General features: G+C 42.1%; 1 protein-coding gene across 1 annotated transcript in view; it reads left to right on the top strand.

Annotated features, from left to right (window-relative positions):
• MUC2 (mucin 2, oligomeric mucus/gel-forming) overlaps positions 1-25,243 on the top strand; it is a 62,900-nt gene extending 37,657 nt beyond the window's left edge. The window contains exons 34-52 of the mRNA XM_081886299.1: positions 405-2,870; positions 5,262-5,653; positions 7,683-7,857; positions 8,993-9,240; positions 9,843-10,026; positions 10,366-10,561; positions 11,562-11,740; positions 12,860-12,929; positions 13,981-14,081; positions 14,968-14,999; positions 15,969-16,146; positions 17,192-17,296; positions 17,684-17,724; positions 18,829-18,951; positions 20,656-20,754; positions 22,216-22,344; positions 23,285-23,324; positions 23,982-24,120; positions 24,913-25,243. Coding sequence (XP_081742425.1) covers positions 405-2,870; positions 5,262-5,653; positions 7,683-7,857; positions 8,993-9,240; positions 9,843-10,026; positions 10,366-10,561; positions 11,562-11,740; positions 12,860-12,929; positions 13,981-14,081; positions 14,968-14,999; positions 15,969-16,146; positions 17,192-17,296; positions 17,684-17,724; positions 18,829-18,951; positions 20,656-20,754; positions 22,216-22,344; positions 23,285-23,324; positions 23,982-24,120; positions 24,913-25,219 — 5,204 coding nt within the window. The 3' untranslated portion in view covers positions 25,220-25,243. The remainder of the gene's footprint in view (positions 1-404; positions 2,871-5,261; positions 5,654-7,682; positions 7,858-8,992; positions 9,241-9,842; positions 10,027-10,365; positions 10,562-11,561; positions 11,741-12,859; positions 12,930-13,980; positions 14,082-14,967; positions 15,000-15,968; positions 16,147-17,191; positions 17,297-17,683; positions 17,725-18,828; positions 18,952-20,655; positions 20,755-22,215; positions 22,345-23,284; positions 23,325-23,981; positions 24,121-24,912) is intronic.
• The last annotated feature ends 1,542 nt before the right edge of the window (positions 25,244-26,785 follow it).

Raw genomic sequence — 26,785 nt, 5'->3', positions numbered from 1 at the left:
CTTCCGTTTTGTACTGCATTTTGTACTTCTTTGCTCTCTCTTTCGTGAGATGTGAGAGGACGCCATGGTTGCTTGTCCTGTATATATTGCTTAATAAATCACTTAGAATGCTACTCACGCTCTACGATCGTTTCTGCTATACTCTGCTGATAGAGTGTGCACATGTCTTTAGATCTCTTTAGCAACAGTTTTGAAGAAAACCATTTACAATCTTTAGAAAATATATGTCTGTGTAATAACAGATTTATTCATTTATTTTTAGAAAAAAAGTTGTGGCTTGATTAAACAGGGCACCATTGCAGTTGAATAAAAGGGTTTTAATCATTTAACTCAATCAATGGATACACTAAAGAGCAAAATAGCAACCCTTACTCTAATCACTGCTTTTTATCCCTGCTTTACAGAACCATCCACTGCTGTTACCACCAAGATCTCAACTACCACGGAGACCACATCAACAACACCACCAACTACCACTTCCACCCCAACTCCAAGTACAACTACACCCATATCAACCACCACCAGCACTGAAACCCCTACAGTAACAACCACAACCACAACTACTACTCCCACTCCGAGTACAACTACTACAACACCGACACCACCAACCACCACCACTGAACCAACTACAACAACCACAACTACAACAACCACTACTACTCCCACTCCGAGTACAACTACAACAACACCGACACCACCAACCACCACCACCAGCACTGAAACCCCTACAGTAACAACCACAACTACCACTACTACTCCCACTCCGAGTACAACTACTACAACACCGACACCACCAACCACCACCACCACTGAACCAACTACAACAACCACAACTACCACTACTACTCCCACCCCGAGTACAACTACAACAACACCGACACCACCAACCACCACCACCAGCACTGAAACCCCTACAGTAACAACCACAACTACCACTACTACTCCCACTCCGAGTACAACTACTACAACACCGACACCACCAACCACCACCACCACTGAACCAACTACAACAACCACAACTACCACTACTACTCCCACCCCGAGTACAACTACAACAACACCGACACCACCAACCACCACCACCAGCACTGAAACCCCTACAGTAACAACCACAACTACCACTACTACTCCCACTCCGAGTACAACAACAACAACACCGACACCACCAACCACCACCACCACTGAACCAACTACAACAACCACAACTACCACAACACCGACACCACCAACCTCCACCACCAGCACTGAAACCCCTACAGTAACAACCACAACTACCACTACTACTCCCACTCCGAGTACAACTACTACAACACCGACACCACCAACCACCACCACCACTGAACCAACTACAACAACCACAACTACCACTACTACTCCCACCCCGAGTACAACTACAACGACACCGACACCACCAACCTCCACCACCAGCACTGAAACCCCTACAGTAACAACCACAACTACCACTACTACCACCACTCCGAGTACAACTACAACAACACCGACACCACCAACCACCACTACTACTCCCATTCCGAGTACAACTACAACAACACCGACACCACCAAACACCACCACCACCACTGAACCAACTACAACAACCACAACTACCACTACTACCCCCACTCCGAGTACAACTACAACACCGACACCACCAACCACCACCACCAGCACTGAAACCCCTACAGTAACAACCAAAACTACCACTACTACTCCCACTCCGAGTACAACAACAACAACACCGACACCACCAACCACCACCACCACTGAACCAACTACAACAACCACAACTACCACAACACCACCAACCTCCACCACCAGCACTGAAACCCCTACAGTAACAACCACAACTACCACTACTACTCCCACTCCGAGTACAACTACTACAACACCGACACCACCAACCACCACCACCACTGAACCAACTACAACAACCACAACTACCACTACTACTCCCACCCCGAGTACAACTACAACACCGACACCACCAACCACCACCACCAGCACTGAAACCCCTACAGTAACAACCACAACTACCACTACTACTACCACTCCGAGTACAACTACCACAACACCGACACCACCAACCTCCACCACCAGCACTGAAACCCCTACAGTAACAACCACAACTACCACTACTACTCCCACTCCGAGTACAACTACTACAACACCGACACCACCAACCACCACCACCACTGAACCAACTACAACAACCACAACTACCACTACTACTCCCACCCCGAGTACAACTACAACAACACCGACACCACTAACCACCACCACCAGCACTGAAACCCCTACAGTAACAACCACAACTACCACTACTACTCCCACTCCGAGTACAACAACAACAACACCGACACCACCAACCACCACCACCACTGAACCAACTACAACAACCACAACTACCACAACACCGACACCACCAACCTCCACCACCAGCACTGAAACCCCTACAGTAATAACCACAACTACCACTACTACTCCCACTCCGAGTACAACTACTACAACACCGACACCACCAACCACCACCACCACTGAACCAACTACAACAACCACAGCTACCACTACTACTCCCACCCCGAGTACAACTACAACAACACCGACACCACCAACCACCACCACCAGCACTGAAACCCCTACAGTAACAACCACAACTACCACTACTACTCCCACTCCGAGTACAACTACTACAACACCGACACCACCAACCACCACCACCACTGAACCAACTACAACTACCACTACTACTCCCACTCTGAGTACAACTACAACGACACCGACGCCCCCCACAACAACCACACCACCAACTACTGGCCCAACATCTTCAACTCGCTGCACCTGTATAATGGGTGATAATACATTTTTCGAAGGTAAATATCTTAGGTTTGATCCAATAAGTTACACTGATACAAATGAAAAGTCCCTTTTAATGTTAAATTTCCATTTATTATTATTTTTATTATTATTTCCATTTATTATTATTTTATTATTTTTATGTTATTTTGGTCCCGCAGATGATAAAAATGTTGTTGCTGTTGTTGCTTGTTTCCTTTCAGAAATGTTATAGAATAAGATAGGAAACAGTTATTTTAAAAACTAATATTTAATTAAGGTGATCTCGGAAATCTGTTCTACACCCCCAAACTCCAGAGAAAGTATTAGATATCTGTTATCCCACCCTGCATTGCTAAGGCATTCCCAAGAATATCTAACACAAAGGAAACAGTGTGTGAAATAACAGGTATTTTAAAGGCAAACTGTGGTTCAAAGGGAATGAGGTTTCAATACAAACGGGAAATACATTTGATAAAGCCAGCTGTATAAGTAAGGCTTACCCCCATAGTGCTGGTTCCTAATATTGACAGATAGCAAGGAGATGAATGTTAGTAGGCTACTGTAGTCCATGTTCTGGTAACTTCCAGATTGCATTGTTGCAATGCACTGTATGTGGGCATACAGTACATTGAAGATAACTTGAAGATAACTTAGAAACTTCAGTTGGTTCAATATGCACTGTTTACTGGCCGGGGCTCCATTTAGCTCACATACAAACTTTGCATGGGTTATCAATTCATTTCCAGGCCCAATTTGTGTTTATAGGACTAAATGACTCAGCCCCTGAATATCTGAAAGACCACCTCTTTCCCCACAGACCCTCTCTGGTGCTAAGATCAGGTGTGGGGGCCCCCTTGGTAGTTCTGCCGGTCAGTGCTGATCAGTTCTGACAATGAGCCTAGGTCACAAAGAAGCAAACAGGAGCTCTTTTTAAGCCACCAATTGCTCCATTGTAGCCTGTACCTTCTCTACCCTGAGGTCAAATATGACATCTGTTGTGGAGCAGGTGAGTGTAGTTTGTAGGAAACAGCCTCAAGGATTAAATATGGGATCTGTGCTTAGGCTCAAGGGTTAGAGGTTCTCCACTGTTGATTTGTATAATAAGGTGTTGGTTTTGAAGATGATTCCAGCACTGACGGGGGGCGGGAACTCTGGTAGGATAAGTTATGCATATGCTTTGAATTATAGAACAGGAAAACAGTTATTATGTGGTCCTCCAAGACCCCCAGCAATTTCCAAATGATCTCTAGGGGGAAAGCATGAGGATCTCTGAGTTAATGTATTGCTGAATGCTACAATTTCAAAACATCAGATGTGGAGATCAGAAAACTTTCCAGTTTAAATTTAAAGTGTGTGTGTGTGTGTGTGTGTGCGCGCACACACACACACACACACACACACACACACACACACTAATAATGCATCAGCAGTCATGGGTGAGGTGGGAAAGCTTGAAAATATAAGAAAACAAATGCAATAGCAACACTGATTTGCCTTTATTTGGGGGAAGTGTTATCTTTTAAACCAGTCTTTTGTTGAAAGCTGTGGGACAAAAAAATCCCTTTGGGGTTCAATAGGAAAGATCAAAGCAGATTCCCAATTAGCCAGACATTTAATTCATCAATGCATCACCAGACAGAGTCCAAAAGAGACTTTGAGACGATATCCATTAACACACTCCTATTTAGCAAAAACTGTGTCACTGTGGCTGTTTATTCTTTAGCCAACCGCTTTCTGCCACCTTCTCTCACCCTAGTACCCAACCCTCTCTTCATCTCTTAAAAACACTAATTTAGCCCAGGTTTTTTTTCCCCCTGTGTGCCAAGGCCTCCTTGCATCTTATCTGTTAGTTGTTTTTCACTCTAACTGGTTCTTACTAGTTTTGTGACCTTTTGTACATGAAGTTGGAATTCCTCATAATGGATTTGCAGAATTTCTACCTGGTAATGGATTTGGTAGAATTTCAGTGAAGACCCAGTGAAATTCATCACCGTTCCAGTGAATTTGGGCACAGAGCAGTCTAGTCTATGTTTGGCTTAGAGGTTTCACCTTGGCAAAGAGGAAGCTGTTTTTTTGTTTTGTTTTTATGCTGCTCACATTTTTGCATGGTGTTCCTCTACTGCATTTTCATTGATTGGAATAATAATAATAATAATAATAATAATAATAATAATAATAATAATGTTCCTTGCTGCGTTGAATGGCTCCATTTAGAGAGCAAAGTGTGGAATCTGCTGAGTAATTTTCAGCAGGAATGCAGCCCTGGAATTTCAGTTTTTCAATTCAGAAATTCAACTTTACAGTTGCCTTCATCATCCCTCATCTGAAGCAATTTGAGAAGGTATAACTGAACAGAAAGCAGCCCAGCCATTGTTTCTATGCTTTGGTTCAGTTATTTATGTAAACCTCTATTTCTCAAAATCTAGGTGATATAATAGAAGTGGGCATGCACAGAGGTGTGTGCTATCAGGCCAACTGCTCCTGGGGCTGTGAAGTAATTTACAAGTATTGGGATTGTCCTACACCACTGCCAACGACAACTACAACCACAACAGAGCCAACCACAACCACAACAGCGCCAACCACAACTACAACCACTTCAGAGCCAACAACGACTACAACAGAGCCAACCACAACCACAACAGCACCAACCACAACTACAACCACAACAGAGCCAACCACAACAACTATATCTATAAAAACAGAAACTCCTACTAGTACAACTCCAAGTCATAGTCCACAGAAATCCACACCCACACTCACACCCGGACCAACACCCACACCCGCACCATGTCCATTCGAGAATGGGACTATTCTAGTAAGTATTCTTTAATGCATTGTAAATTAATACAGGAACATCTTCTTGAATTATTTTGAGTAGTTTTCTTGATTATCCTTTTTCAAAACTCAAACTGCTCTCTTATCATTTTCAAATGAAAAAAGTTGCTTAAAGTCTTACTGAAAGGGAAGCTAGAATCAGTATGTGTTCAATGAGTTTCCTATTTGGAAGTTAATTTCATATATTTCTTTTCTCTTGAAAAGGGTGAGTTACCACTGTTACTTGCTGTTGTCCAAATTATAAATTTAAAGAGAGATAATACCAATGTTAGTTATCTGTTCATATGAAAGAAAAAAGACAAAATAATTTCTGATGACTGTTGAGTTATAAAGAAAATAAATGTGGATTTTATCCACATTTGGTAGGCTTGTCATGTAATATGTTGGAAAAGTAAAGCAATATCACTACATATAGTCTTCATTTGGACATGTCAGGCTAGAGCAGAACATTGGCAACTGGCTTTTACACATACAGGTTAGAAGGTTTACCTTGGCTGTTTCTTGCATCTTGTGATCTGGTGCTAACCTCAGAGAAAGCAATTTGATTTGGTCCTATTTGGGGTCTTACCCCAAATCGTATGCAAAGCCCTAGTGTTGAATATTGTACTTTTAATTTTTTACACTTTTACATTTAAAACACAAATAGAGCCATGAGCGTGCACAAAAATGTTCAGTGTGCACTTAAAACCATACAAGACACCGCTGAATATAATCTTCAGTCCTGCAGTTGAATTACTTGAATGAAACTGCAAGGGCATAGGTTGACTAGGACAGTGTTTCCCAACCAGTGTTCCGCGGCACACTAGTGTGCCGCGAGACGTTGCCTGGTGTGCCGTGGGAGGGAGGCGGGCGAGTCGGGCGGCGAGAGGCCTTAGGCGCCCTGCAGAAAGGCGTCCTCTTTGTGGGTGGGTTCTCCCCCCTCCCTTAGCGCATCGTATTTAGTTGGGGATTCTGGAGAGGGGGGCGGGGGCGCGCTGGCCCCGAGCGGAACAGACGCGCCGTCGTCCCCACCTCCCTCTCCTCAGTAGCTCCGAGCCGACTGACTGAGGGTGGGACGCGGCCAGCGGCGTCCTCTCTCTCTCTCTCCGCCTCCCAGCACCGCTTTTCCTGAGGCGGGCGCGCGCCTAAGGCTGAATGGGAGCAGCCTGGAGGCTTGGCGGCCTCTCAGCGGCTCATGACGGGCGTCCCCGAGGCGGGAGGTGCTGAGCAGGGGCTCTGCGAGAGGGCACGAGGGATGCGTGGTGGTGCCTGCGCGCGTGACTTAAGAGGGCGACCTGCTGCCTCTCCTCTCTCTCCCCTCCCTCCCCTCATGGGCACGGAGTCCCCGGCACAGCTTGGCGCTACTACAGCTACAGCTGCTGCTGCTCCTGCTTGGATGAAGGCGGCTGCTTCTTCCTAACGCCCAGCCTCTGAGGGACCGCAGTCTCCTGCCCTTTTTTGGGGGGGGGCGGGATGCTGAGGTAAAGGATCCCCTCGTGCGCGCGCGGGCATCTCTTTGGGCAGGGCGCGTGTGGAGGCTTAAGGTGGGGAGTGTGGAGGGGTTGCCGCTTGCGAGGGGAGGGTTCATATTGTATTGGGCTGCGGTGTGGGCGACACGGCTCTCCAATGGCCAGCCCGCGGAGGAACATTGAGTTGGAGCATTTCGAGGAGAGGGACAAAAGGCGCACTGAATAAAGTATTTTATAATTTTTCATATTTCTGTTTACTTACTATTTCATAATAAAGTAATTATAAAATACTTTCTTTGTGTTTATTTGATTCCTATTAAAGAGAGTTACTTTATATATAGTCAATATAGGCACAGAGTTAATTTTTTAAACATTTTCTAATGGTGGTGTGCCTCGAGATTTTTTTCATGAAACAAGTGTGCCTTTGCCCAAAAAGGGTTGGGAAACACTGGACTAGGAAATGGTTGGTTACTCTTCTGATCCCTTTATATATAAAGTATATTTGGCTATGAATGTTGTTCTATTTAAACTGTCATTTATTTTCTGTCTTCTCAAATACAGCCTGGAGAATCTATGTGGATTTGTGACTGTGTCCAGGCCTTTTGCATTTCAAATGAGGATTGGATTTTAAAACCCATAAAGTGTGAACCACCGCCTGAGCCCACATGTTCCAATGGGCTTGCTCCTGTCCGTGTGATGGATGAGAACAAATGCTGCTGGCACTGGGAATGTGACTGTGAGTTTGTAGTGGAAACCTGTTAGGTGTTCTCTCAGTGGATCCATATGCACAGGGGGAAAGGTGTAGTTTAGGGCTGCCATATTTCAAATTTGTTGAGCTTTTTCAAGTAAAAACTGCAATAATTTTTGAGCTTTGGAGCTTTCTCAGGCATTTTTGGCACAATTTAGCCCCTGTTGCCAGTTTTCCAGGACATTTGCCTGATTACTGAAAATAATCCAAGATGCCATTTTCGGAGGTGAATTCCAGGACGTGTCCTGGAAATTCAGGATGTATGGCAGTATAAGTGCATCATATAACTTTTTGTTTCCCCTTTGAATACCTGTATCAGTGTAGAGCTGCAATTAGTTATTTTGTATCTTTCGTATGTTTGAACATAGAGTGAGGGAGTTTCTACTCATGGCTCTCCTTCTGAACCCTTTTCGGTGCAAGGATTGAAAGGAACCTGCAAACATATGCAAGAAATGCTCTTCCCTTATCACACACAGTAACAAAATAATCAATGTGAGGCATGGCTTCCAGGTCTAAAAAGACAGCTTCCAGAAAAGCTTGAAGATTTGTATCTTATTTTTAGAATTTCACTTTTAAGTAGGTCCTGCACAAGGGGTTTGCGCTGCCACCCACCCCCATTCTCCTCAATGTGCCACCCTGCTCCCATCCTCCTCTTAGTGGCAGTAGCAGTGCCAGTGGTGTTAAAGAAAAAATATGTTTTGTGTTACAGTAAGTGAGGATGAGGCGCAAGAGGAGAAGGAATGGGGGTTGGTAGAGGAGAAGGGTGGAGTGGCACCTGGAAGCCATGCCCCTAATATCAAAAATATATGTTTTGCTAATGAGCACTTAATGCCTGATAATACAAATGGAGATCTAAAACAAATTGCTTCTTTGCCATCCTGTGTTTTGATGTTATTGTATACCTCACAAGAAGGAGATTCTAGTTTCTTGAGCCACTAGTGCTGCTAGTGGGGCTGACAGTCTCTTACTCAATGTCACAGTTTCTGTGACAAACTCCATCTAGATTTTCTCAGTGCAAGAGCCATTAGGCTCTCTTCCCCCTTCCTGAAACAAAATGTTATTCATATTTCTCTGTGCGCTGCCAAACAAAAACCAACCAATTAATTTTATTGTCTCTCTAAAGGCTACTGCACCGGCTGGGGAGACCCACATTATAAGACCTTTGATGGCCTCTACTACAGTTACCAAGGCAACTGTACCTACACCCTGGTGGAAGAGATTGTAAAAACCATCGACAACTTTGGAGTGTACATTGATAACTATCACTGTGACCCAAGGGAACCAGTGTCCTGTCCACGTACTCTCATTATAAAGCATGAGACTCAGGATATACGCATACACACTCTCTCATCTGTTCCTATCAAAATAGAGGTATGAGTCAAATGCCTTTTATGATTTAAAGCTACACTCTGTTAACTAGATGATTAATAACAGATTTGAAAATTAGTTTGTACTCTATCTCCCTTGACTCATTTTTGATGACATTGTGTAAAGTTTTAAACTATAAACTGTTACATGCTACTTTGGGTTGAGTTAACACTTTGACAGCAATAAGTGATTTGGCTTCTTAACACAGCCTAGGATCCAGTTGTGCCTATTTGTCAGCAAAATGGCCTATCCATCAGGAGGGGAGTTTTGAAGAGGCTATGGGGAGGAGAGAATAATAGAATCATAGAGTTGGAAGGGACCCAAGGGAAAGAAATGTCCTATTGTGCAAGCGAAGTCCACCCACACAATGTTAGATTTCATCCAATAGATAGATAGATGATAGGTAGACAGACAGACAGACAGACAGACAGACAGACAGACAGATATAGATTTATATGCTTAAAAGCCAACCAGCAAATTGACTAAAACAATTCCTTGTTCCTTTTCTCTGGTATGCCATAGTCCTGCATTTAAAAATGCTGTTTGAAAAGATAAATTTTTTTATTCTAACTATTTTCCATCCTTTCCCACCCTTTGGATATTAGGTACTTGTAAATGGGAATGTTGTGAATTTACCTTACCAAAAATATGGAGTGAAAATTCATCAGTTAGGTATGAATTACATGGTGGTAATTCCTGAATCGAGGATAAATATAACCTTCAACGGCGTATCTTTCACTATTCGGATGCCCTATGAACTATTTGGCAACAACACCCAGGGCCAGTGTGGTAAGGATTATTTTATTTTTTCTTCTAAAATGATACACTGAAAAGCAAATAATAAGAACAATATCAGAAATATAAAGGTGAACCATTATGGGAAAACATTAACAAAAGTAATTTAAACAGTAATAGTAATATATTGTGTGCAAGCAGCTTTTTACTATTAATGGAAATTATTTTCAAAAACACACACCTAATGATACTTAGAAAGTTATGTGCTATAAGTTCTGTGAATTCATCTTCAGACCTTGTATTATTAGTATTGATAAAAATAATAATTAGTAACATAATGGAAACCAAATGATGTACAGCTGCCTGAACTCCTTTGCTTTATGTCAATTTTAGGTACATGCACCAATAATACAGCAGACGACTGTCGGCTGCGCAATGGAGAACTTGCAGAAAACTGTGTACAAATGGCAGATGACTGGTTTATTACTGATGACTCCAAACCCCATTGCCCCCGATTGCCCCCGATTCAGGAACCAACAACCCGCCCGCTCTGCGAACCATCTCCGCTCTGTAAACTTTTACTTGAGGGGTAAATGTGCTCTTACCAATTTTCACTTTGGGATTTGTATCTGTTTAGTTTGGTGTTTGGTCTTCATTGCTTAAAAGTTTGGCTTCTTTCTTTCTTTCTTTCTTTCTTTCTTACACTTGCCTGCTCTTCAGAGTGATTTTGTTTTAGAAATTCATCCTATATCTGCATGGATTTTTCTGGGGTAATGGAGTCACCCAAAACTAATGGTAGTTTTCCTGTTTTTAATCCAGTTGCACAAGTACAACTTTTGGATTCTGATATGCTTCTTTTTTAAAACAAAACAAAACAAAACAAAACATTTTGAGCACTTTTATTCTTTTTTAATTCTTTTTTTGTGCTGAAAGTACTTTACAGTGTTTTATCTTTATAATGGATTTGTTTCCCACAAATGCACCCCTGCATCCCCTTCATTACACTGAAGCTCCCTGCCCTCTCTAATCATAGTGTTGACAAATGACAATTTGCATTCTATTTGCCCATAGAGAATGTACTCCTGGTCTATTATATATTTCTTACAAATCTTCTGATTCATTATGCTCTACATTGGCCAATGATATCCTCTGATAGGGTACTTCTGGTGGTTCATCAAGCCCCTGGGGTTTGGTTGGCCTTCACTCAGGGCTGAGCCTTTAGTGTGGCAGGTCCTGCACTGTGGAAGTCCCTACCAGCAGAGGTTTCGCAGGAACCATCCCTCCCTTATTTCAGACATCTTTTTAAAAAATTGCCTTTGCAAGATAAATTTTCTCTTTCTACCCAGATTGATTTTTCTAATTTTGTTTTCTATGGACCCTGTTGTTGGTTTTATTTTTGATATTTTATATAGCACCTTGTTATACTTTTATGATGTTGATTATAAATGCATACATAAGTAAAAGTGTGTGTGTGTGTGTGTGTGTGTGTGTGTGTGTGTAATGATGCATTTGTAGAATGAACAGGTTCCTTGATGAGAGAAGCATGGATCATCAGTACCTAATACTGTTTTTATTCTTCCTGCATCTAGTGAATTCAAGAAGTGTCATGATGCTGTTGATTATGAAAACTACTATGCAGCCTGCGTGTTTGATAACTGCAGGATTCCCAACCGTGGCATGGAATGTGCAAGTCTTCAGATCTATGCATTTACCTGTGCAGACCAAGGTGTCTGCATTGATTGGAGAGGGCTTACCAATGGCACATGTAGTAAGTGCATATTTCTTAAATTCATCTGGAATTATTTGGGACAACTGTAGAGCTGAGATGGAGAACCTGTCGCTCTCCAGATTTTGTTAGACTATTAATTCTCATTAGCCCCAGCCAGCATAGGCACTGATCAGGATTATGGATGTTATAGTATAGCAGCATCTGCAGAGCCACAAGTTCCCCATCCCTGTTGTAGAATTACTAGGTATGCCTTCACAAAAGCCCATTAGCACTCTCCCATGAGTGTCTTAACTCAAGAACCACACTGTAGGTGAAGTGAAGGGATGATGTATAGGATTTTGCCCATCTGATTCCCTGTGTGGACTGTACAGCCCATGGTTCTCCATAGCTTCTGTAGGGCATGAATTCACATGAATGCATCCAAACATTTGCACACATGCATTCTGTTATTTAAGTTATTTTTTAGATCTAGTCGCAGATACAGTTTTCCAACAGCTTACTGAAATCCTTTTATGAACCCTGCTAATAGTTGGATATCTCCGATTCTAATAGAAAATGCAACTCTGAAAATATATTTTTCTTTTTGATGTTTTTGTTTAAAAACAGTTATCCAACAGTTTAAAAGTGCTATCCCTTACACAGAGATTTTATTTCATTGAGCTTAAAATTCCCCGGGCAAAAGCAAGTAGGAAGCTAGCACCCAACGAGTAGCTGGTGAATGAGCGGGAAGGATGGAGATAGGCCACCATGGGTTATTCTCCACCCTCTCTCTTCTTTTTGTTGCCAGTTCATGATGGCACCTTATGGTGGGCTGTGCCAGGATGGACAACTATGTTTTCTCCGCATGCAAGTAGCCTATGTTACTTAGGTTATTGAGTGTGCCCAGATAAGGAAGGCACCATTAGATACTATCACTGACCAATAAGAGAGAAGAAGGCACAGAGATGAGAAAGTCTACACCAATCAGTTTATCCCACCTTCTGTGTTCCTCACTGCTTTGTTTGTTGGGAGAGCCCATATCCTCCCTTTGTTTTTTTGTTCTTGGTTTAGAAATGCATAGAGTTAAAATAGGCTGTTATCTTTCAGGAAAAAACCATCATGGTTAATATTGCTGATCCTTCTGCTTCATTAATTTTTCCCTTTTAAAAAAAATTCTAGGTGTCAGCTGCCCATCTAACAGAGTTTACAAAGCATGTGGTCCTGCTCAAGAGGAGACTTGCAAATCAGGGTAATTACTTTCCCACCAGCCCAATCTCAGTACCGTCTGTCTGCATGAACTGATGTGATGAGCTCTTTGGTACTGTTACTTAGTATAATATATGTGTATTGTATATAATGAAGTAAAGTTCCTATCCTTGGTTTCGTAGTCCACAACACCTTCAAATCCTCCAAACATCACTGTCTGGCCTAGAAATTCCACACTCATAGTGCATGCCAATCAGTGTGCAGCTCACACATACACTTGGCAAGGGTGGTACAGGGAGCACCCAAGCCATATATGCCATACGTGTGATGTAGGTGCTGCAATATGCATACAGTTCTACAACCTTACTCCCAATTTGTTTGATACTTCACTCTCCATTTCAGTAGGAAGCTCACATGAATCAGACCTGTTCAAATACTATCTCACTGTATGAGAATACAGTCTACATTTGGATGTGGGCAAACACTAACCAGTTCTTCACGACATATTTACTCAGCATTTGGTGACTCTCAGGTCAATGTGCAAAGGACCTCTCTTGGAATGCATTGTGTTCATATACCCATTAACCATGGTCTTTTGTTGCTCTGGATTATTTCATGCATAAGAGATGGTGCAAGGCATGCAACTCTGTCCTTACCTGAGTTAATCTGCAGTAACTCCACAAACTCCAGTAACTGGCTGGATTATGTATGATTTTTTTGTTACCTGAAAGACAGTGGAATTCTCTGCCTACTTCCCCTGAGCCCACCCTGTCATCCTTGCACAGACCCCTATAAATATATGTTGTTTCCATCGCGCAACACAAATAAATATATGACATCCACATGTGGTGTCTAGAATACAGTGCAATATTGACACAATAATCCAGAACATCCCCAAAATCAGAACAGTTATTTTCTCCACTCGTACATCAGAAAGTTGTGGCTTCAGCTATATACCTGTATATCTACAGATAAAGGGATATAGATAGATATGTCATAGATTTATCATTTGAAATGTCATTGGCTTAAACTATAAATTTCTGTTATGCTGTATGAGAAGAATCTTGACTTTTTGAACTGTTTATCTATTGTAGCTTAATAGGAGTCAACCAAACCCAACAAATTGAAGGCTGCTTCTGCCCTGAAGGGACAACACTTTATGATGCTGGTGTGGATGTTTGTGTGAAAACCTGTGGTGAGTTTTCATTCTGATTCTTCTTTCCCCCAGGAATTTAGGCTACAATTCTATGACTCCTGGAAGGGTATTGCATGGGCCATAGGATTTTGTGTATCTCCTTCTCTGTGGGTGGAGAGTAAAATCCATGGGTGGAGAAGGAGGTCTGAGCCTCCTCACTGCAGCTGTAGAAACCTCTACAGATGTCCCTCTTTTGCTGATTGGCATAGGAGGGGAAAACAGGCATGTTATGGGTGTGATGGGGGAGGATCCAAAACTCTCCCCTTTCCCCTGTATGCTGGGAAAGAAAGGTACACCAACCGTATAGCTGGTGCATTTCATTTCACCCCACCCCCATGCCCTTGCCACTTCTTCTGCCCTGGCTGGCACAAAAGGAAACAGGCCTCAGGATTTGGCACTTCTTTGTCCGCATATTCCTCCTTCCCACCACCATTGTGTTGGCCTCTGGCCCTCTTTCCTTCCCTCCCTCCTCTGATGTCCTATTGTGTCTCTGCCTCTCAGAGGCTTCTGCGGCTGTTTGTTGCAGCAGCCCTGGCTACAAGCTCCCCAGGCAAATGGTGCCTCTGGTGCTGGCCAGGGGTTGTGGAGCAGTGTGAGGAGGCAACTCTCTTTGGAGCGGGGAGGGGGCAGCTCAGAGACCAGAGGACTCCCAAGGGGAAGGGAGAGTAGAGGAGGCTGAGGGAACACTCCACAAGGGAGGATATTAGAAAAAGCATAAGAGGCTGCCAGCTCTGTAGGCAAGGGATGACGTAACTGGGCTCCTGAGCCCCATAGGGGTGCCACAGAAAGAATGTAGTTGGTCAAGGGAGACATGGACTCAAAAAGGTTGAAAACTCTGACCTAATGAACTTATTAGTAATGGATGTTTTCTTTATTCTGCTTACAGGATGTGTTGGGCCAGATAATATACCAAGGAAGGTAAGATGCAAGTCTGTTTGTTTTGTGTTCCTTTTTTTGCTGAATTGTAAGTATTCAGTTGAAAGTTTGCTTTACTTTGGGGAAAGGAAGTGCAAAATCACAACAACTTTGTTTTCTATTGCACTTTCAACTATTTGGAGATAATCTCATCAAGGGATCCATCATGATACACAGTTTTTGGAATGTGGCAGAATTAGGACTGTAATAAAATGACCTACCAAAATTAGCTCCCTTCTGCTATTTTCCAAAATATATGTCAGTTATTTAGTTATTTTAAAAGTTCATAGCCTGCCCATCCTTGGTAACAATACTAGAATGGATTGTAGCAAAAACAACAACAACAACAACAAAACACAAGCAAAAACAAAGCAAACCAGAATAACCATAAATAAAACAGCTTGATTTTCACTTGATGTTATATGACATCAGACAATTTAACCTTCAAGCCACAGATGCAAGGGAAGGTTTGTCCTCTGCACCCATGACTGGAAGTGCAAAGAAATGATCTTTATTTGCAGCCACAGCTTATAACAGATGCTCCTTGATTTTGGTTCCCTTTTCTGTTGCTGAACAAAAAAAGGTGCCAAATTTTAAAAGTGCCTATTTCAAGCCAGGACTTGTAAGGAAGATCCTTTATTTGCACCTCAAGCCATGGCTGAAAAGAAAGAAATGGGAGTGCTCTTAGAGTTACCCAATTCTTCCTTTTGACTTTGGTGCTACAGCTATGATGTCAAGTGATGAACAGGTGGGTGTGTTTATACCCCAATGGCCTCATGGCAGGTCTAATTAGGTGCACAGACTGAAGGTTCCCCACTGCTTCTGTCAGGAGAAGGCATTCACCCAGAGGGTGCTGCCCAGAAGAAGTTAAAGCAGACATTCCACAAACCTCATGGACAGAATTTTTTTATTACAGTTTGTACCCTGTAGACATGCACAAACTTCATGTGTTTTACCTTTCCTGAATGATAGTTTGGGGAGGTGTTCGAGTTTGACTGCAAGAAGTGCAGTTGCCTGGAAGGAGGCAGCGGTATTACCTGTGAGCCCCTCAAATGTCCATCAGATGATGATGCCAACTGTGAAGGAGACGGATTCTACACGATCACTGAAGTCAACCCTGATAACAAATGCTGCTCTAAAACCACTTGTGGTAAGTCCATCTTGGTAGCCCTTTGCAATTCAAATACCTGCTTTGGAGCAACCAATGGTCAATGGTAGAGCAAATACATGAGGTTGCATTCAGCATAGTGCTAAGGTCAAGGTTCCGTCTTTGCAAGGATTCCTCCTTGTGCACCAGAGTGTTCACCCCCTTCCTGTCCCTTGTGTGCCCCCTAAAATTGCCCTGGAGCTTCTCCAAGGTTTTTGGAACAGCTTTGGGGATGATATGGGACATGCACAGGGAGAGGAGAAAGGGGAAATCGGCTACTGCTAATCATTGCCTTAGCACAAAAGGTTTAATACAGCCCATGATGTGTATAGGGCTATAGGTTCACTTCCTAGTGCTAGCAATTTTCAGACAGCAGAGGTACAACAGACTAGAAAGTCCCTGTAAGTTCACTGGTCTGTTTTGGTGATTAGTTGTTATTATGCTATTTTGTTTTTTGAAAAAAAAAAAGCCAACAAGCATGTTCTAGCAGTAGCAGTTGGTGGTGTGGGCAGGGCAGGGAAGGGCAGCGTTGCTCACCTGGCTTTGCAATGCCTCGTGGTTACTGCTCCTTACAGGTGGGAGAAGGAGCGAAGCAGCAGGGAGCTCAGTACAAGTGAAGGCACAACAATGGAAGTGGTGGATTGGCCCCACTAGCCAGAAAACTAAGAACTGAATAAATGCTTTCAATACACAGTGGACAGTGGAATTTGCTGCCAAGGAGTGTGGTGGAGTCTCCTTCTTTGGAGGTCTTTAAGCAGAGGCTTGACAACCATATGTCAGGAGTGCTCTGATGGTGTTTCCTGCTTGGCAGGGGGTTGGACTCGATGGCCCTTGTGGTCTCTTCCAACTCTATGATTCTATGATTCTATGATTCTACAGTTTCCCCAACTATGGGAGAACTCCTGTTGCACAATGCATGATTACTTCACTGTTCAATATTAATTTGCAAGATGCCTGGTTAATTCACTGTTCAGTACTCCTGGCTGAACCCAGTTTAAGGAATTTCCCCATGCTTCTGCAATATCATTTTGCCCTTTCTTCTTTACAGTATGCAATGCCACTGACTGCACAACAGAGCCTCCTAGATGTCAGCCAGGGTATGAGTTAGTTTCTGAAGTTCCTGAAGGCCACTGCTGTCCTGATCACCGATGTGGTAAGTCTGTTTTAACAAATTATGAAAGGATAAGCCTGACACATCGCATTCTGGTCCTAAGCGTACTTAGAAGTGAATCTGGCTGTTGTCAGTGGAATTTGCTTCCCAGTTGTATCCTTAGCTTACAGTCTAATGAAGCAGTAGCCAACCTGGTGCCCTCCAGAGGTCGCAGGACCACAGCTCCTACCATCCCTGACCACTGGCTGTGCTGGCTTGGGGCTGATGGGAGTTGTAGTCCAACAACATCTGGAGAGCCACATGCTTGCCATCCCTGCTGGTGAAGGAAGCATGGTGGGGAGCTATATAACAGTGAGTACATTAAAAAAAAATATCCAGTGGCTTAATATAGAATATTTTACATGTTGCCTTTTTTTTTTTTTTTTGTAGAGCCCAAAAACGTTTGTGTGGCTAACGGTAATGAATACACGGTAAGATTTCCTTTTCTTCCTTGCTCTGCTAACAGAAGTTTCATGAAGTGATTTGTCTATTTGTCCATTTTTGGAGCCCAGTTGCACATCCAATTTTCTAAAAAAAGGACATCATTCCAAAACACTTAATAACACATTTCTATATACATCTACTCAAGAGTAAGTCAGACTTGAGTTCAACAGGGTTTGCTCACAGGAAAATATGGCTGCCTTAGGCTGCAGTTACAAGGAACTAGCCCCATTGAACAGAGTGGGACTTTCTTCTGAGTAGACAGTAGCATAGGATTATACAGTCATACTTTGGATCCTGAACGCCTTGCGACTCGAACATTTTGGCTCCCAAATGCCACAAACCTGGAAGTGGGTGTTCTGGTTTGCGAATGTTCTTTGGAACCTGAACGCCCAACGCGGCTTCCGCAGCTTCCAATTGAGTGCAGGAAGCTCCTGCAGCCAATCAGGAGCTGCGCCTTGGTTGTCGAACATTTTCGGAAGTTGAATGGACTTCCAGAATGGATTCTGTTTGGCAACCAAGGTGGGACTGTACTGTGAAATCAGTAGCAGTGTATGAAGTGGGTGGAACAGCAGAAGTAGCCTTCCACTGGCAGCACCGCTGTTCACAGAATAGGGCAAGATGAGGGGCTGGTGAGATTGAAGTGGGACTCCGGGTTGGTAGCAGTGGTGCTTCATGTCCTCATGTATTTGTGGAACATGGATGTCGCCAAACCCAGACCTCCCCCAGACATGCCATTTTCTCTCACTGCCTCATCTGCATCCGGGAGAATGAAGTGCCTCTACCACTGGGAGGTCAGTGCTGCTGATCCACACCCATCTGCACCCCCCACACTTTGCTGGTAACGATCAAATGAACAAGAGTGTGAATTGAGCAAGGATAGATATTCAAGAGGGAATTAGCAAGAGGTGGAAACAAGTTAAAATTAAATTAAATTAAATTAAAATTAAATCTAAACCAACTATTGCCACTGGGTCATTCTCATATTATTCCATTATAATTTTTTTGGTAGTCATTTTGTACTAAAGTAATATAAACAGGTCTGTTTCATGCTTTGCTTTGCTTATAGTTTATCTCTTGCTCCCCTATTCCAGCCTGGCTCTCAGATCTTAGGAGATAAGTGCCAGAAATGTGTCTGCACAGAGGAAAAAGACAACAGTACTTCGCTGAATTTGATCAGTTGCAGCTACATCCCATGCCCAACGACGTGTGACCAAGTAAGCACCATCCACTTTAAGAACAAATCTGAAAACTAGTTTCTATGATTATTATTACCTAGATCTAGTTCATTCTGGGCTTGGGACTGAATCAGCCTTGGTTGCCCTGATAGGAAAGAGATGGGTAAGTGCAACCCTGCTGCTCTTGCTTGAACTCTCAGCAGCTTCTGATACCATTGACCATGTTATCTTGCTGGATCCGGTCTTTGGGGGCACTGTTTTACAGTGGTTCCATTCTTACTTTTAGGGTTGTATCTAGAAAGTGGCACAGGGAGACTGCTCCTTGGGCCCATGACATTCCCACAGAGCACTCTTTGGCCCCCAGTGCTATTTAACATCTATATGAAACCATTAGAAGTAGTCATTGGGAGTTTTGTGGCAAGGTGTCATCTAGACGCTGAGGATACCCAGCTCTATTTCTCCATTATATTTTATTCAGGAGAAGCTGTGAAAGACCAGGACCAAGTACCTGGATGCAGTGGTAGACTGGATGAGGGTCAGCCCTGGGAAGACAGAGGTCTTGTGGGTAGGGTGGTTCTCAGATCCAGGAGATAGACCAGTTGCCTGTCCTGGATGGGCTAAGACTCCCTCTGAAGAAGCAGATACATAGTTTAGGGGTATTCCTTGAACCATCATTGCCACTCAGGTGGCCTGTATGGCTAGGAGTGCCTTTTATCAAGCTTCTGCTGGTATGCAACTGGATAGGTATAACTTACCGACTGTAGTCCGTGCGTTGGTAAATCCCAAGATTGAATTATTGTAACACACTCTATGCGAGGCTGCCCTTGCGTCTATTGTATGTTTTAAATTTTAAGTTATATATATTATATGCTTCATTGTTGTAGGCCACCTTGAGACTACATGATGAAAAGCAGCATATACATTTTAAAATAAATAAATATAAATATAAAGGTTTATGGAACAATGGTGTCCTTAAGTGATCAAGATGACTCAGGCCTCCTTTATACAACTTCTTTGTACATACCTGTTGAAGTTGGTGTGAGTTAACATGTTCAGGGATAGGCTTCCCTTCCATACCCTTTTGTGTGAGGCAAGGGTTAAGATCTACCTCTGACAGAGGGCTTCGTATTTCTTTTGTATTCTTTTACTTTTTCCTCTCTTTCTCTCCCCACCCCCACTTTAAAGTTATTTCCCTTTTTCATTTCCATTTAGATTCATCTGTTTCTTTTGCTTTCTATGCTGAAAAGTTTCAATAAAAATAACATTTCAAAAAAGTGGTAGCCCTTCCCAGGTATTTGCCCTCCATCACATGAGGTGAGGGGGGGGGGGAGAGCAGAGGTGTGCCCTCCCTGGCCCCAACCCCTCACTCACATCACCATCACCGCTCCCACATTCTTCCATGTGCTGAAGCTGAATTTCTGGAGCAGGGAGCCTTTTCGTGGTTTGAAACCTTGATCTTCCATTATTCATCTCAAAGTGGTTATATACGCCAGCACATGTAGGATCCATAGCAGTTGTCATTATCTGAACTGGCCCATAAACATTGTCATTTTGTAGATCTATAGGCTGGATTTTACATATCTGTAGGTGGGGCATTGGATTTTTTTGTAGGGGGAGGATAGGATGGAGTATGCAAGAGTGGTATAGTTGGTCGGATGACTAAGAAGCCTGAGCAGGAGCACCGCACATGGCAAAGCTTTGTTGCAGATCCCATAGCATAATTGTGCATCTCTTTCTCCCTAGGGACATACTCTTATTCATCAGGACGGTGAATGTTGTGGGGTGTGTGTGCAGACAAGCTGTGTTATACGAACACCTGAGAATGATGTTTTCATCTTAAGAGTAAGTGTTTTGTGTTTTAAAGAGTCCTCAAACAGTAATGATTTTATTGTAATTCTGAACTTCTGATGCAGGAGAAAAAGCAACTAGCATTCAGAGAAAGAGACTGGCTGCAAACGTCGAAATCTATAAATAAATCTCACATACCCTTATGGCACCCAAGTATCTGTGTGAGGTCCTAGTGATGTGTATTAGTTTTAAAAACAAATGAAAAAAGAATCAAATGCATTTCCATTTATTTTATATTTGTTTTGTGGGTACATTCGTTTTTATTTTGAAATTATCATTTTTCAAATTTGACATGTCCAATCAGCATGAACAATGGCAGGGATGGTGCCTTTGAGAGAGCAGTACGCTGCCTACAAATGTTAGTGGCTGTGTGACAGCAAAGTTATAGGCAGGCAAAAACAAAAGATCACCACCCAAAGTTGCAAGGAGTTAATTGCTACCTCTTTCTTAACTGCCTCTGCAATGGATATCCTTTGTCCAAACTGAAATTTGGCAAAGCAACCACCCCCCAGAGGGTAGTAAAAATTCTGCAAATTTCATGCCATTTGGATGGAAAGCATCAGGCTACAGGCAGCAAAAGTTCAGGCATCCGAGTTCTTCGCCGAGCAAAAGTTCTTCACCGAGAGCAACAGGAAAATAAAAACAAATAAAATTAAAATCCGAAAAATATTGGCTCTTGAAAATGATGGAGTCCATGGAACTGGCAAGATTAACAGCAAAGAATAGAGATCAAAATGACAAAAAGTATTTAAAGAACTACTATAGTGAGAAGAAAACACGAGCAGGAGTTGAAATATGAGCAACAGTGGGAATTATTAGGACGGATAGGTCAAAATGGATGTATTGAATAGTATAGGCGAATTATGCAGCATGGAAGCTGAAGACGGGAAGTCAATGATAACGTAACTTATGGTTTATGTTAAAATTTGTAAAGTTTTTTTGTGAAAAATTAATAAATCGACAAGTGAAGCAAAAGCAGTTAAAAGCAGATAAAATGAAACAAATATGGTTTTAGTAGTTAAAACAAAAACATTTTCCGGCATTTGCACTTTTCAAATTTCTCTCTCTTTCCCTTAGCTCCCTATTCTTCTTATTCCACATATCTGATGCTGACAGTTTACAAAAGCTTCCTTGCTTAGTTACCAGGGAGTGATTATGGTTTGCTACAGGTGAACAAATGAGTGCCTATTTAGTTGCAACTCCATCCTTAATCACTCCCTCACATACTTATTTTCTGTTCCTTCATTCCCACAAAACTGGCCTCAGTCCTGACTGGGACTATTCTTGGGTAAAGAGTCTTATCTTTCTATTGCAAGTTCCCTCCAACCCCAATATTTTAACCTTCCTTATGGGCCCTTCTACCACATTGGCTGCTCTGCTTTCATAGGAAAATACACATTTAGAAAACAGGAAGATGTTTTGCCAGTATTTAATTTGTTTTCTTTTCTTGAATAGCCTGGTGAGCAACGGAGTGCTCCACACGACAACTGCACTATTTACAGCTGTGTGAACATACATAGGCAGCTGGTCTCCTCCACCTCTTCAATAAGCTGCCCAGCATTTAACGAGGAAACATGTCAGCCGGTGAGTAAATACTGAATATACACATTCCATCTTGTGAAAACTCCTTTAATTTGATTAGCCCACCCTATGAGCAAGAGCTGTTACAGTTGGATTTTGTGTTGAATTCTTGGCTTATCTGTCATTTTAAAGTGATGGCTGTGAAAGAAAGAAAAGATCCTGCATGGTTGGTAGTGTCATATAAATGCAGTAAGGTAAAGGTAAAGGGACCCCTGACAGTTAAGTCCAGTTATGGACGACTCTGGGGTTGCGTGCTCATCTTGCTCTATAGGCCGAGGGAGCCGGCGTTTGTCCACAGACAGCTTCTGGGTCATGTGGCCAGCACATCTAAGCTGCTTCTGGCGAACCAGAGCAGCGCACGGAAACGCCATTTACCTTCCCACCGGAGTGGTACCTATTTATCTACTTGCACTTGGATGTACTTTCGAACTGCTAGGTTGGCAGGAGCTGGGACCGAACAACGGGAGCTCACCCTGCCGCGGGGTTTCGAACCACCGACCTTCCGATCGGCAAGCCCTGGGCTCAGTGGTTTAGACCACAGAGCCACCTACTCACTGCATTAAGCATGTTCTACTCCCCGTGAATTGGATCCAGACCAAGTTAGCTGCACTTAGCTCTCATGGAAATCAAAGTCATGACTAATGTAGGTGTAGCTACATTCTTCGTCTGAATCTGATGTAGTGTAAAGAAAATATCTGGTGTATCTTCAGTTATATGCATAAATTGCTTTCTTAATAAAATTTTTTAGTCAACAGTTCCTACTGTTAAGGATTAAAGGTTAAATTTTTTTTTAAAGGGAACAAAAAGAAACTATTCAACACACATAGACTTCTAAACCAAAGGTCTCACCCCACTGGTTCTTGAACCTTACTTCATTGTCAGGTTGAGGGTTTTGCGCTGTTCTAGTTGGATATGCAATTCAATAATACATTTTTCTTCCTAGGGCACCATTGCCTATTTGCCCAGTGGCTGCTGTAAAACTTGTAAGTATCATAAATTATATATCTACGCCATCTCTCTATGTGATAAATAAATAAGCACAGTGTTTATCATACTCTGAGTACAGCCATGAGTCATCTCTGAGTATGACTTAGTTGAGTATCACCCAAACAAAAAATAAAACGGGCCAGTTTGCTTTGATTTGCAAACTGTATTCAAAAGAAGTGGGTTTGCATATTTTTACTGTAACTGCACTCTTAATATCTTGCTTTGGTTTAGATGCTCAGCTTTATATCTGGGCTCTCCTGAAATATGGTACTTTTGTCCTGCAGGCGATTCCAACCTTAAAACTAGCACATAGTGAGGGGATGCTTAGTACATCCTTCCCTAGCCTCCTCTCCCACATGGCTAGGAGCCATTCAGGCTGCACTCCTGCAAGGCTGCACTTTCCTGGGAGTAAACCCCATTCAAATCAATGGGGCTTACTTCTGAGTAAACATATAGAGGATTTTTGTGTCAGTTGTGTTACCAAAATGCATTTAGGGCTAAATATGGGCTGAACTTTTACATTTCTTGAATAGCTACATACTATGGCATGCAAGTAATTTGGTGCTACTCATGACTCAGTCCAAATGAGCAAAAAAGCTTGATGTTCCTGAAAACATTTGAATAAAGGTTTTTTAAAACATTTTATCCTGCAGGCAAGCCCAAAGATAACCCAGTACCAGTGCTACCTTGCTCTCTCTCTGAAATGAAGGACTATATCGTTCATGATGGTTGCCGTTCAACAGACATGGTCACTGTGGCCCAGTGTGAAGGACATTGTGGAACTTCCTCAATGTATGTAAAGCCAAATTGCAATGCATTTATACCCATTTGTTTAATTATTCAAATTTAGTAATGTAATCAAATTTACTAATGTGATTTTTTGCAAGTAATTTCTCCTAACATAATGCATTTCTGTATGTTTTCATTAATATCTTCACTTTTATGCACACAAAAAATCAGATCAATTCGTATTTTGAAGAGTAGCTATATTTTGGTTCACGTGTTGTTCCACAAAGTGTGAATTTGACAGATTTGGCTTTAAAATGCACACTGAATCAAATTTCTCCTCCATCTGTAATTGGTAAATATGTATAGGACTGCAACCCCAATCTTTTAGCTGCTATGCTACACCAATTTCAAAACTTATTTTCTACTGTGAGAGCCAATTTGACTTCAATACTTCATACCCTCCAACATTTATCCAATGAAAATAGGGGCATCCTAGGGAAAAGTGGGACATTCTGGGATCAAATAAGAAACCGGGATGGTTTCTTTAAATCAGGGACGTCCCTGGAAAATAGGGACACTTGGAGGGTCTGGTACTTTGGTCTCTTGATCCTCCATCTTAAAAAAACAAAACCCAGAACAACCAACTAGCTATGGTGGCATAATTAGAGACAGCACATTATTTAAAGTGCATCATCCTTGATTCAATATTATGTGGAAATACCGGAATCCTGTCATTTAGCAAATGAATTGAGCAAACACGAGTTTCTCCTAATATCACCCTCCACTAAAATTGCTCATAATTTCAATCTGTGGCACAGAGTAACTCTTTTTCACCTTCTTGTGCTACAAATACAGATACTCTTCTGAAGCCAACTCCATGGAACACAAGTGCACTTGCTGCAGGGAGTCAAAAGTATCCGAAAAGGAAATAACACTGGTGTGCCCTGACGGGAAGAACAAGAAACACAAATACCTTCAGGTGGACTCTTGCGAGTGCCTCAGCACTGACTGCAACAGTTCACATTCCTCAAACGAGTCCCAGAAGAGCACAGAAGAAAATAGCAGGCAAGACTCCCAGGAAGATGAACAGGAAGATGAACTGAATGCTGTGGCTCGTGTCAGGAGGGCCATTAGTTCAGTGAAGAGAAGGATGGGAATATAATGAGCTAATCAACAGGTTACAAGTTATACAGGGACAACCTATGGTTTCATTTTTCACAAATAATTCTGCGCTTGCCCTTACTTTCCACGGGCCTCTTAAATCTGTGCCCTCTTTGACTGTTTCCCCTTATGATCGCTTTATTTATTTGTGTTAAACAAAAAAAAAAGTGCAAGTCGTTTTTCCCTGAGTGTAACAAAGTTTTATGTTTTGGAATTCTGAATCGTTTTCTTTTCTTCTTTAAATAATTAAAAGCACATTTAAAAACTGAAGTCTCCGCATCCAGTTTTGTTGGTAAACACCTGTACTCTTGGATTTCCTAAGCTTGTGTGAGCAGGAGCTTTGCTTTAGGAGTGCCAAGAGAAAATGGCAAAATCTATACATTTTCTAAAACAACAAATGGCCTGTCCACACACCATTTGTGCTCCATGGGTTTAGTTCCCTGGTATTTTTGTTCTTTTCAATGTCCCTGGGTGGCTTCATTGAACCTTTAAAGAGTTCAGTAGCAGCTATATGCTGATGATAACTAGCTTTCCCCTAGAACATTCCCTCTCAATCCAGCCCTGCATTTCCAACTGCCTGGCTGCCTGTGATTTGTGTCTCATCAATAGATATATAAGAGGGCAGTGATTTCTGTCATAGGCAGCACTGTTTTCATTCTGCTGCTGTTCAGTTTCACCCAAATACTGCTATTCATCTTGCTGGCTGCTATTCAGTCTAAGTCATAACATACATTTATCTCAGTATAATGGAAATGCCAAGGCAATATTTTAAAATATTATTAATTACATTCCACATTGTGATATAAACAAATGGCCATAGGGATACGGTACCCAATAGAAAACCCACAAGGCTTGACTGAAAGCATCCTGCATGGATAAAAGAGTCAGGCTGGGCACTGGATACTGCCCAAGGGTTATAGAGCTTCTACAAGCTAAGCTTCCTAAGCTTCGGGCTTTTCCATTTGGGAGTCAGAAATTAATTTTTAAAATAGGATGTATATGTTCCAAAACATCAGCTGATTCACTCAACGTCCGTACAAAACCATAGTAGTTAGGCATAGCTTTTTTGAAATAAAAGTGAAACATCAATGAATATTAAACTATTACTGTTGTCATTTATTTACCTCGTGTATGCCATGGGGCATCCTACACGAAAGTTATATTGAAGATTTTTCCTCATCATAACTATCTAGAATTTTTACACTTCCTCTTTTTTTAATTTTAAAAGAAAGTTAAGGATAGTTGTAGTCACATTCTTAATTTTTTTGCTGGTATTGCAAGTCATGGTTTTCACCACTACAGGGCAGTCTATGGCTGAACATGTAAAAAGGTGTGGAGTTTCAGTTTAAAAACAAAGACAAGGACTTGCATGGGATTGTACTTTGAATGTATTTTTTCAATATTGTCTGCAAAATTCAATTATTTAGAAGTATACATAATAAAATTAAAATCTGAGATGCTCATAGCATGGTGCAATAATGAATAAGTTGTCAGTGTCAGCAGCCGTCCAAGAAAACACTTTAAATTAACTCATTTAAAATTCACTTGTGGAGACACAGTATGACAG

The sequence above is a fragment of the Podarcis melisellensis genome (genome assembly GCF_964234715.1).
Source record: "Podarcis melisellensis genome assembly, chromosome: 1".
NCBI classification, from domain to species: Eukaryota; Metazoa; Chordata; class Lepidosauria; order Squamata; family Lacertidae; genus Podarcis; species Podarcis melisellensis.
The sequence above is the reverse complement of the archived record's forward strand: the minus strand, read 5'-3'. Positions and strand labels throughout refer to the sequence as shown.